The sequence below is a fragment of the Caloenas nicobarica genome, chromosome 3 (genome assembly GCF_036013445.1).
Source record: "Caloenas nicobarica isolate bCalNic1 chromosome 3, bCalNic1.hap1, whole genome shotgun sequence".
Taxonomy (NCBI): domain Eukaryota; kingdom Metazoa; phylum Chordata; class Aves; order Columbiformes; family Columbidae; genus Caloenas; species Caloenas nicobarica.
In genome coordinates this window covers 116,735,269-116,747,961 of record NC_088247.1, presented here as the reverse complement: position 1 = coordinate 116,747,961, position 12,693 = coordinate 116,735,269, and the positions used below count along the sequence as shown (strand labels likewise).

General features: G+C 41.5%; 1 protein-coding gene across 1 annotated transcript in view; it reads right to left on the bottom strand.

Annotated features, from left to right (window-relative positions):
- Nucleotides 1-2,496: 2,496 nt before the first annotated feature.
- Nucleotides 2,497-12,693, bottom strand: part of JAG1 (jagged canonical Notch ligand 1) — a 35,865-nt gene continuing 25,668 nt past the window's right edge. The window contains exons 10-26 of the mRNA XM_065631972.1: nt 12,524-12,637; nt 12,074-12,120; nt 11,359-11,532; nt 10,723-10,873; nt 10,040-10,204; nt 9,385-9,498; nt 8,620-8,733; nt 8,396-8,509; nt 8,155-8,271; nt 7,619-7,646; nt 7,433-7,518; nt 6,501-6,614; nt 6,073-6,182; nt 5,756-5,992; nt 5,456-5,587; nt 4,844-4,994; nt 2,497-4,435 (exon numbers count right to left, since the gene is read on the bottom strand). Coding sequence (XP_065488044.1) covers nt 3,978-4,435; nt 4,844-4,994; nt 5,456-5,587; nt 5,756-5,992; nt 6,073-6,182; nt 6,501-6,614; nt 7,433-7,518; nt 7,619-7,646; nt 8,155-8,271; nt 8,396-8,509; nt 8,620-8,733; nt 9,385-9,498; nt 10,040-10,204; nt 10,723-10,873; nt 11,359-11,532; nt 12,074-12,120; nt 12,524-12,637 — 2,426 coding nt within the window. The 3' untranslated portion in view covers nt 2,497-3,977. The remainder of the gene's footprint in view (nt 4,436-4,843; nt 4,995-5,455; nt 5,588-5,755; nt 5,993-6,072; nt 6,183-6,500; nt 6,615-7,432; nt 7,519-7,618; nt 7,647-8,154; nt 8,272-8,395; nt 8,510-8,619; nt 8,734-9,384; nt 9,499-10,039; nt 10,205-10,722; nt 10,874-11,358; nt 11,533-12,073; nt 12,121-12,523; nt 12,638-12,693) is intronic.

The window sequence follows — 12,693 nt, the reverse complement described above, 5'->3', positions numbered from 1 at the left end:
CCTCTTCCCCACAAACTGGAATTCATCATTGCACAGCTATTTTACTGGGTTTTCCCCTTTTTTGGGGACCTTTAAAAGCAAACTGGGAAACAGTGATCATGGTGGCCACTGGTGTCAATACTGAAAGAAAAGGAAGTTGAAAAATTCTTGAATAGACTTAAATATTCGTGGCTCTGTTTAGCTGGGGAGCGGGAGCTTATGCAATCACTTCCATCTTCTGGGGAGGAAAAGGCTGAATTGGGCACTTCCCTTGTCAGAACTTCTGATTTTTGCATATTCGGATAAAAACATTAAAGCCTCTGCCCTGTGACTTATTCAAAACAGCTTCATCAGTGAAATTGCTTGCCAATACCAGTCCCCTGTTTGGGTCCTAAACTGATTGATGTTGGTCACTCGCTCGGCCTCAGCCATCCAAGCGCTACCCGGCTGTCATTGCCCCTATTAGCGATGCAGAAATAGCTGTTCCCAAGGCTCTTTCCCCCCGTGATGTGGATATCTTGGCGTGCGGGCTGTTGGAATGTGCGCCGTCAGCGCCTTTTCGCTCCGTACCTCTCCGTCAGACGGGCCCTCTCCACGCAGAGGTGCCGCGGCTTTGATGTGGCTTTGTCAGCTCGAGCTCAACCAAGCCCGGATCGGGCAGGTTCAATGAGCTGCAGGCACAGCAAAGCTGAGGCTGGGAAGGGGACGGATTTATATAATTTTTTTAAAGCGTCTATGTTTGAATGGCAGCTCAAGAAATACACAGTTTTTCGGTTCTTAGAAGAGTAAGCATCCCAAGAACAAACCCACACCAGCAGCGGGAAACTTCTCCTGACTAAACAGAACGTGTCTTCCCAGAGTAGTAAACTGTGAACTGGCAAAGTATAATCATTTCCACAAAAATAAATGTGCCTTGCTGTTCTAATGGGAAAGCCTCAAACTTCGTGTTTCTATTTATTTTCATGACAGTGGAAAACAGTTCACATAGCAAGCCCCAGCTTCCTGGTGCTTCTGGGCTTTGGAAGATGGTTGTTTTTTGTATTCACCGGTGTTAAGTTTTGAAGCTACCACTGAGATATGAGGATATTATTTTAAAATGTCATTATAGCAATTTCATTGAATTCTCTTCCCTCCCCCTGTATGATTTGTGTGGCTCTAATTTTATAACACAATGAGGTAGCGATGAAATGTTAAATGGGAAGAACAGGTTGTGCATGGAGAAAGTCTGCGGTAACAAAAGCTCTGCGTGGTCAATACGGTACAGGCTGGAAATAAAGAAATGCACAGTGCACTTAGGGCTTTGATGAGTTCTGAAGCTTGAGGTACACAGGTTTTGCTCTCCATGGAATCTTCAGAGCACTAAGCAGCTTTGTCAATACATTAAGTCTGTAATTAGAATTTGCCTTGCCTGTCAAATATATGTTCCCAGGACTAGGAAAAGCCCTGTGTGGTGTGGGGTTCTTTTGGTTTTTGTTCCTCTTTCTTTGTGTAAAAGAAGGCAGACTCAGATTTATTCCTACAGATTCAGGTATAAACGTTTCTGTCATTTAGAAGAGGTAGTTGGCTTCGGCACCATTGGGTTTGAGACCTGGGTGAACAGTAGATGTCAGGAAGATGGTTCATTTAACATTAGAAGTACAGACAAGTACTTTGTACTTCTGAGGGAGGTGGAAGATTCTATTAAGTGGCTTTTTTAGACACAATGAGTTTGCTTCATTGCACACTGTACAAGTCAGGGGAATAAATACTCATGGGATGCATTTGATAAGGAATTATTGGTCAGATGGAGCTGATCTTGTTGAGTTCCCATTGAGCAGGCAGTAAACTGATGATTCTCCACCTGATTGGCACCTGATTGTGAAGGGTAAGAGCAGCTCCCAATTTCCCGGTAGTGTAGCAACAAGTTAGAAATCTCCTTTTAGAGCGAGTTTGAAATATCAAGTAACACTAAATAGATTTTACCCCTTTTTTTAGAGAGCTGTAAAGAAGGTACAGACCAGAGTATGTCTTGCTATCAGCTATTTCAAGTGTTCATTGTATTCATACTGCAGCAATCTTTATATAGAATATCTTAAGAGCTTATTTTGTGCTTTACAAAGCATTTTTTACTCTTTGGAAATCAGTGTAATCTATGGATCCCTTCCCATCCAGGTCAGCAGTTTGTATCTGGTGGTGGCTCATTGGCCCACACAACGTAAACTGGTTGCACAACTCCAGTCACATCATCGCCCTCTCAGGAGCACACGGAAGGAACATTTGCCAAAAGACACCGAGAACAAGGGCCGCGTGGCTCCCAAACCCGTGCCCGGTTTGATTCGGAGCCAGAGGGGAACCTGTCACCATCTAACAAAAAACTGACTTCACCAAAATCAGCAGCAGGTCTTGGAAACATAAACCAGCAGCTGCTGCTGGTTTTGCACAACTGACTAGTCCGGGAGCGCCTTCCAGCTCAATAATCTCCACGCTCTTTTATGTTTTCATACAAAAAATTTAATAAATATTACTTTTCAAGATTTATTGCCAGGAACAACACATCAAAGATGCATTTTCATATAACACTAATATCACAATACAAGGAATCTTCATGATCTCAATGGTTAACCACCGAGATGACTATGTTTATAATAAGCCTTTTTGATCTTAAACGTCGTAATAGCACTTTGATTTCCTCACTTGTTAAGGCGGGCAGTGTAATCTATGGCAAACCTACACAGTGATCTTACGGGACATTCTACTGTTCAAGTATTCAACAACTAGCTTATTAGAATACTCCCTAAATGCAGTAGATTACAAAAAGAAGTCAAATCTACAAGTGGTTCAGTATTACATATTCATGGTGAGAAAAAAAAATAATCAGAATTTACAAAAGAAGATTGCTGTGTTTCCAACTTCACACGCTAATTTGATATTTTAATTACATGCAACCACTCACATTTCATCTACATAAAGTAATAGCTCAGTTTTGTTCCCTTAAACTGCTTCTTTAGCAGGTTATCTGCCTGTCACTCGTTTTTCAAGTCTAAAGCAGCAAAAAAAATATGTTCTAGTCTAATTATCTAAACTGCCTCAGTCAGTACTTACAAATAGTCTTAGAGTGATACTATAGAAGGTGTTTCAAACGTTTGACATTGTACAAAAACCAGCATCAAGGCGTGAAAGCCCATACTATTAAAAATAAACTATTTCAGAACACCTTAGTTTTGGCATATAGGCAACATGTAACGAGAAAATAAATTCAAAGTAGAGAAGCCACAAGCTTACAATGCTATCAAAAACCTTCAACTCTAAACACATACATATAAATAAAAAGGAATGATATTTTAAGGCTCTTGATTATTAAGTTAATAAATCAAATATACACAGTGATTAATAAAAAAGAATTATTTACATATCTATACAAACTTCTATTTTTGACACATTTTCCTCTTTAAATTCTTCATTTACCAGCAACTGCTGACAAGTTCCCCCCACCCGCCCCCAACAAAAATACAATAAAAAAATAAATAATAAACTTATTTGTGATAGTTGCTGTGGTTCCGAGCTGCAAAGGCACTTTCAAATACAGAACTAGTTGTACGTCACCATAAAACCAATATACAAAAAACTCAAATTCAATAAATATAAATAAAATGTATTATTCTAAAGAAACTGTAGAAATTGGGACATCTGGCAGGAAAAAAAAAATGACACTAAGGAGGAGTGATAAGGCTACATGATACCTTAGGAAAGGTTTCCATGATGTATCAGCTACAGCTGAATTTACACGAGGGCACTTTTGACTAGTTTTGCATAGATGTGAAATGCAGCACTTGGTTTTCCAGCCAACCACAGCAACTATCCTTGCCAGTGTAAGCCAGCTTGTCAAAACTTAAATTAACACAGGGATTCTAAGTAAATAATAGCCTTAGACTCAAATATTACACAACAGTTTAAGAACTACAAGCTCTTGAGTGCCTTTATAATGATATTTAAAGGCCCTGCACGGCAGCACCCCACTGCTATACGATGTACTCCATTCGATTTAGGCTTTGTGCACTTTCCAAGTCTCTGTTGTCTTGTTTATTTGTCCAGTTTGGGTGTTTTGTAGGGGTGCTGTTGGGGGGCTTCTCATCTCTGTCTACCAAAGTGTACGCTGGCTGTTTGGCGAATCGGGCCTTCTGCTGGTGTTTGTCCATGTCGTCTTCCTCCACCTCTGAATTGTGTGTCCTTATTTTGGCGATTTTAGAGTTTTTGTTTTCGTAGTCTTTAATCGGAACGGTATTTGCTCCGTGTTTCTCGATGGGGTTTTTGATCTGATTCAGCTGCTCCCTTACGTTGTTGGTAGTGTTGTCATCAGACGCCGTGTGAGTGTGGCTGCTCTGCTTTCGGCGCTTCCGAATGCACCAATAAAAAACAGTTACCAGGCAACAGATCCAGGCTACGGTGAGGACCGAGCTCAGTAACGGCACCAAGAAATCTGGAAGAGATATGAGACCGGTTACCCCTGCTGCAAACCAAGTGTTCCCATCCAGGCTTTAGACAAAAAAAAAAAAAAACAGCCCCAAATCTCCATTCTTAAGCCTTGTTTTTTCATTGGGGTCCAGAATGTAATATAAAAGAGTAATCCTGACTTTTTTAGAATACAGCGTGTTTAAAGCGAGTTTAGGACTCAAAACATCTTCCTCATATGCACAGAGCAAAGTCACGGCTTTGTCACACTGCTCAGAGGGAGCATCAGCTGCCCTGTACCCCCTGCGGCTGGCACTGAGATGCCAGCACGTCTGGTGCTGTGTGGAAAGCTAAAAACTGACACTTCTTGTTTAATTTGAAAGGCTGCTGTAGGCAGGGCAAGCATAGGACATTCTGGACACAAGGGAACACTCACCTGTTTTGTTTTTCACCGGCCGCCGTTGCACTCTGACTTCCGCGACTGCAGCAATTAGTGTGTTGTTGCCATCGCGCTTACTGACAAGGTCAATAATCTTATCTGTGATGTCTTTGATTGGGTTTTCATCTTCCCCTATATCTTCTGCAGACTATGGAGAAGTCAAACAATTAATACCACGTGCCAGATCAGATGCGTGGGTAATCCGCTATTTATAAACTTTTGCAATCAGTTAAGCCTCTCAGTACTTTTAATACTTAAACAGAACAGAAACAAACAAAACCCCCAGCTGTAGGCAGAAACTAATAATGCAGAATTTTTGTCCCCATCTTTAAAAAGAAAACTAAAAAGCCCCCAAAAAGCAGTGCTCAAGAGAGTCTAACAGAAAAATGCTTTACTACCCCTATTAAAAGTTGCCACCAGATGGTAACTTTCAGGTATGCACATGTAACAAGGATTTCTTCCCTGTTCTTAAAGGGAATTGGGATGGAAACTAAACCACAAGAAATGCTGACAAAGCCAAGAATTACGATTTTTATGAAATCCACATGTTGCACACATATCCAAGCAATTAACTATGAAGACATTTAAAAATATTCCAGGAATACTTACAATGGCAACATGTATTTCATTATTTGCCAGCTGTGAAGGCTCACAGGTAATATAGATGGAATATTCAACAGAAACATTCTTCAGAATATTCAGATTCCTCAATTCACTGCAAATGTGTTCTGTGGTAAGCCCCTGGAGGATATAAAAAAGGCGTTTAGGTTTTTTTAATATGTATGCACACAAACACACAGATATAAGAAATTATTTATTGCCCTGAAGTAAGAGTTCTCAGGGAGGAGGAGGTGGAATTCCCTCCAAACAGGATTTTGTTCTTCTCCGGACACAAAAGCTGCTACTTACCGGTGCCATCATTTCTTTGTTGAAGGTAAAGGTGATGTTGGCACAGTTGTCCTGGTAGTAAGAATCAGAATTGCATTTGGTCTTGACAGGTTGTTGATTTGAAGGCCAACATTCCCCCACGGCAGCACACGGGTGAGTGAAACAGTGGTCGTCTTTAACAGGAACACACGCGTGGCCAGCTGGGCAATCGTTGTGACCTTTGGCGTTTATGACACAAGGGCGAGGGCCACACCAAACCTAGAAAATATAAATACCGCTGAGTAACCGCTGGTTACAGGACAGGAGACAGCGTAACCTAAACCACAGTACGGCTGTACCTTCGAACAGGTGACTTTTCCATTCGAACACTGACAGGTATTACAGTCATCATCCCACTTGGCCCCATCCGGCATTACTCGAACACTGGTAATGCAAGGCCTTCCTGTAACTGAAGACAGATTGAATGCAATTAGAAACTTAAAATAGGAAAAAAGTGAAGGAAAAAACCCCAGACAAACAAAACAAAAAACAACTCCAAACCAAACCAAACACCTCCCCAAACAACAACAACAAAACAACAAAAAAACCCCCCCCAACTTTCCTGAGTTCATCTACACTTAGCGCTAAGTTTGCTTTTTCAGTAAAGATACTTGCTTTAAAACAACAAATAACACTCCCAAAACCCCATCCAACCACAAACCCGTTAGCGTGCGATTACACAGATCTCGCTACAAGTACAGGGAGCAGCTGGGCCAGCTGGACGTACCTTCTTGGCATCCTGCACCACTGCGACCCGGTGGGCAAATGCAGCGATACCCATTGATTTCGTCTACACATGTAGCTCCAAAAGCACAGGGCGAAGACTGGCATTCATTGATATCTGTGGCGGGAAGGAAAAGAAAGTATTACTCTATAGTATCCTTTTCTTTTGTCAGGAAAAAAAAAAAGAAAATATGAGAGATTTGCCTGCTGGAGCTTTGTGTTCATTTTCTAGTGTCTACTCAGGGATAGATTCTTATTAGCAGCACTGGTATAATCCCAGAGCAGGTTCTTTGAAGTTTCTGCTGTGTGGTACTTAAAAAGATCAAAACCTGACCTCTATGGCCACTTAAGCTTTTCAAGGGCAAGGACACATTTTTTCTCACACAAACACACTTCCTCTCCTTTGACTTGCTCCAGTTTTGTCCCCCTATGAGATTCTTCAACTGATGACAACATTAAACCCCTTTCCAGTTGTATTGCTACTATGGAACTTCTATTTCCATGGCTGTTATTAAAAAAGAGTTAGTGTCCTCCTACCTGTAATTATTATTAAATTACAGGGAAGTGCATACATCACCGCAGGGCTTGTCGGTGGATTATTAATTGACAAGGTTTTTGGCTGGCACACTTTGATCTCAAGCAGCAACCTGTGCCACACAAGCACATTCTAACTGGGAAGGACTACCCTGAAGGGCATTTTGCACACTCAGCTGAACCAAAAGGTTTCGACCCCAGCTGAGCGGACTTTCAGATTTCATTTTCAGGGCAATTTCTGCCCCCCTACATCTGCTACAGATCTAGGTATGGATACAGAAGACACAGGACATCTATCGTTAACTTGATCTACCACTTAATTAAGATGATTGTCTCTCAACAAGATTAAAGTGACACACAAAAAAATAAAATATCAAGGCAGAGTGCCACTGAAACACTTACTGATCCTGCAGTCAGGACCTGCGAAGCCTGGAGCACATTCACAGCGGTACCAGTTGTCTCCGTCCACACAAGTGCCACTGTTATAACTATAAAGAGAAGTCATTATATACATTAAAAAACTGCTACAAAGAATCTAGAATTCTAAAAACAACAAAAAAAGTTGAAAGATAAACATATTAAACTTACCAAGGATGAGGACTGCAGTCGTTTGTGTCTGCAAAGCAAAGACAGACATTAAATATGCCAACGTTGGCTAATGCAGCTCTACTGTCAGTAAAGAATGATCAAACTTCCCCCAATGCCCAAGTTACACTTAGCTCAACTTTAACAAAAATATGCTGAAATTCTCTACAAAATTGATTCCAGGCTTCTACCACAAAATTTGTTAACTACACTGTGGAACACATGTACACAGGAAGAGATCCTTGTAAAGAACCTAACGGGGGAAAAAAAAAAGTGGAAGCAGACAGAGCTGATTGTAGAAAAAGAATGCAGGAGAAAACAAGACAACATCTGTCTCCACTTAGCTCCTTTGCAACTTTCTCATGCCCAGGTCAAGGCTCTATCACATAAAGTCATTAAAAACAAAGATTCAGGTGATGCTAAAGCCTACATCAAACAAGCTTTCCCTTCTGGTTTCAATCTTGACTCCAAGGGCGACAGGATGAGCTAATGTTCTCATCATGCAACACCCTGGCAGAGTTCAAGCCCAGACGACTTACTCTGAGTACACGTGGGTCCTTCCCAGCCCTCCTTGCAGACACAAGTGAATGAATCCCCGCTGACTACACAGGTCCCACCGTTGTGACAGGGGTTTGGCAGGCAGCTGCTGTTCCTCGCTGTAACACAAACAAGATTTGCCGCTAAGTTGTTAGCAAGCTGTCAAAACGGAAACAGGAGGAAAAACGGAGGTCGCAGATTTGCTGCTGCATCTGCTTCCCGGTGATGATGCAGGATATTTACCGATATTACAAGTGGCTCCTTCCCATCCTGCAGGACACATGCACTTGAACGTGTCCCCCTCGTCATAACAAGTTCCCCCGTTGTTGCATGTTGCCTCATCGCACTGGCTGTCACCTGCGAAGAACCCAAACCATCCTTGATACCAGTGTCGTCTTAATGCAACGCAACAAGTTTAAGCAGCCAAACTGAGCACGCCTGTTATGTTTTGGAAACGCTGAACTTACGGGAGTGGCAAGTTTTTCCTTTCCACCCATTTTTACATTCACAGAAGAAGTCATTGACCAAGTCTCGGCAAGTTCCTCCATTGTGGCAAGGGTTTTTACTGCAGTCATTAATATCTAGATATTTTAAGGAGAGAAAACAGGCTAAGCGGTGTTTACAGAATCGACAAACACTTAATGCTTGAAAGGTGCATGTCCCATCCCTAATTTTGGCCTGTGTTTCCATCACGGATTAAAGACTTAAGACAGTCTTTTAAAGCTTTAAGTGCTGTAACAGAGATGAAGAATACTCTACCACATTCCTCCAGTTTGTTTTCATTTTGTTTGTCATCTTGTTTCAGTAAACAAGAAGTGAAAAGGCCTAATCCATAAACTATCAGTCAGAGGATAGAAGCCAAGTTCTCATTCCTTTTCCATTCCTAAGACTGACAAAACGCAAGTGTGATATGCAGATACGCCACTCCTAACACGGTCTGTATTAATGCTAAGGGTTTCTTACAGAAATTATCCAAAGGGTAGAGCAGAAAAATGGAACACTAGGAGAGCCAGGTTCTACTCTAAGTCCGGCTTAGTAACTTGGGTTTAATTCTGATACAGAAGCCTGGGACCCAGTGGAAAAGAAGAGAACGCCTTGTCCTCTGTGATGTTAGAAGCAGAGTTTATGTTCAATTGACATGGCTCTCTATTGTCTTAAAGACAGTACCAGCCATTTCTGCCTCATGTGTTCCCAAGAGCTCTCTCCGAGTGCTGAAGAATGGTTAAACTTACTTGTTTCGCAATATGTTCCTTCCCATCCATCACTACAAATACATTTGTAGGAGTTGATGCCATCGATACAAGTGCCACCATTTTTACAGGGGTTGCTCTCGCAGTCATTAATATCTGCAACATTTTAGAGGAAAAGGGAGGGGGAAAAAATAGAAGGAAAAAAAAGTAGTCAAACTAGAAGTACAGCTACTAGAAGTCATCTAACTGCAGACTATTTGGTGCTACTTCTGTTTCTAAGACTCTTTTGAGAAGAAGGGTTATAAGCAGGATGAGAAATAGCTAAGAAACAATGCACAAAGTGGTGAGCCTGTCACCCTGTCACCAGCCTGTCACCAACAATTACCATTAAAAAAAAAAAAAAATTAAGAGTCCTTAAGATCCACATTAAACCCCACTATTAACTACCTCAGACCTTGTATACATAAGGTTTTTAAACACATACAATTCAAGGCCGGAAGGTTCATTACTGTGAACTTTCCCCAAGGCCTAGCAAATTCCAATCTGCCTCGCCCAAGCGGGATATGAAAACTTAAAGCAGTTCCAAGGTTCACTGTGCTACAAGAAACAAACTTTAAAGCAGTCTGGGAGGAAAGGATGGAATCTTTTTCCAAAAAGAGCAGGGGACAGTAAAACATATTCTCTTTTTAGCTCTTACTCTCATGACAGTAGGTGCCAGTGAATCCTTTGTTGCATTCACAGGTGAATTTTCCACCTGCTTGGCTCTTGCATTTTCCATGAGGACCACAGACATTTGAAGAAATATAACGAACCCCTTCCGGCGTGCTGTTAGAAGCGACTGCCACAGTACAGCTGTCAATTACTGTAGGAAAAGCAGAGACCTGCGTGAGGATTGCTCATTCTACCTGATTCCTTAAGCCAAGAGCAACATTTTAATTTCTAGCAATGGATGTTTAAAAGATGTACATCTCATAAAATCACTGAAGTTGGAAAAGACCTTTAAGGTCATCAAATCCAACCATAAACCTAACAGTGCCAAATAGGCTCGCTGCTTTATAATAAAAGGACTATATCAAGTGTTTGTGCATTAAATAATCACAGCATCTTATCTGAGGATTGCTGGACCACATCCGTGGCCTGGAATCAATTCAACAAAGCAGGCTGTTTGCTGCATGTGTTTTCTGTCCACGCTGACGTAACGCTGTCTTTCAAAATACCTAGTATTTACAAATCGTGCTCATCGTTTCAGACAGATAAAGGCATAAGGCACAGGGCAAAATTCACCCACTTTATACAAGGGCTACTGGTCACATTACTGGAGCTGTGTTATGGCAGAAACTCTTGCCAGTCGTTCCCGTTCCCCGGGCAGGTGACACAAACCTTCACAAGGAGTTGTGCGGCAGTGATCTTTCAGGTGGGAGCAGTTCTTCCCTTCGTAATCTTCAGGGCAGTTACAGAAATAGTCCATAGCAAGATTGAAGCACTGGGCACCGTTCTGGCAAGGATTTGGCTCACAATAATCTATGTCCAGCTGTCAGAAGAAATAAAAAGGAAGAGAAAAAAAAAAAAAAGGAGGGGGAAGGTTGAGTGAAACAGTTGTTTTATCATAGCTTTCCCTCACTACGACAGGCAGACATCGTGGAATCTGACCTTTTTATCTGCTGCCTCAATGAATTGTTCATAACGCACAGAGTTTAGTTAGACTTGCAACTATCTCAGCAGACAGCGCTCTTGATTTTAAACAGCCGCTGAAAGTTAATAGCACGCAACAAAACCTGACACACACACACTTGCAGTCTGTTTAACAAAAAGAATCCTCGGCAGCCCGTCAAGCTTTTTTGTTGGTTTCTTTCCCCCCAATATATATTAATCAAGCACTTTCTTGGCAGACTGACAGCGATATCAAGTACAACTTCATAGCATGGTTGAGTGGATGCAAGGCATTCAGCATACAGATCCAGAGCGCTGGCAGGAATGCTGCTGGCAGAGGGCCGGCCTTTCACTCATGCTTCTTACCTGACAGAGGTTTCCTGAGAAACCAGCGGGACACAGACATTGGAATCCATTGATTTCATCCTGGCAGTGACCCCCATTCATGCAAGGGTTACTCGCACATTCATTGATGTCTTTCTCACAGTGATCTCCTGCATAGCCAGGTGAACAGATACACCGATAACCATTAACCAAGTCCTGGGAAGGAACAAGAAAGTTTAGAGTTAAGGTTTTTTCCCTACCTCTTGATATATTCTTACTAAAGAGAAAAAAAAAAAAGTCAAAAGAAATATATTCTCTTATGCTTTCCAATACCAACATAAGAAACTAGCTTGAATTAAAACCAGGCAAGAATATTTAAGGGAAAAAAATAAACACGCACACAAACACACCAGCACTGGCTTACATTCTTAATTTCCAAGTAGGATACATTAATCCACATTTGGAAGTGGAGTATCTACATTTACAGTAGGTAGTTTGCACAACAACCAGCCCATTCACTGGTGACACTGGCAGTGAAAATGAGTCATTTATTGCAGTTATGTTTTTTGCCCTTGCTGTTCCACACACATACCCTGACATGCCATAGCAGGACACAGCCCCTCCCCCTCAGCTCAAAGCAATGACGACAATTTATACCAGCTAATTGCTAATTTCCACACTATTTGTGTTTAGACTCAAATATTTTAGTTACGGTTGCAAGCTTCAGGGAAACCAAAGTAAAACAAGAATGGCTTACCCGACAAGATCCTCCATTCTGACATTGTCCACGACAGTCATTAATGTCTGTAATAAAATCAGCGTGGTTAGAAGGCAAAAATACATTTACACGAGAAACAGAGTTCAAGTCTCTCTAAAACTGCAGCTAGATAAACCTTTTGTCAAGTTTCCTGCATGCCTTCCTTGAGATAAGGTTATTATAATGGGTGGGAACCTTTCGCGATTCTTCTACTAGAGGCAGTGAAACTTCACATCATTGTTTTAGTCACTTTATCAGAGTATAGCTATGTTGTGGACTAATGAGTTTGATAAAAGTGTGTATTTTCATTCCACATCAACTACTCCCTTTCTAAAAACATCAACCACTGGGACTCTGCCTGATGTTTAAATCTGAGTTTAGAACTCTGTGGCATAGGTTCATACACACACACAAGTGGCCTTTAGTAAACTCAAAGATATAGATACTTACTTATATCACAGTTGTGGCCAGACCAGCCAGTAATGCAGTCACAATAGTAGCTGCCAATCAGGTTCCTGCAGGAGTTGGCATTGACACAGGGTTTGCCCTCACATTCATTCGCATCTGAAAAAACAAGGTAAATGGCCAAATGCAGGGCTTCTAGGGCAGGGGAGAGAATT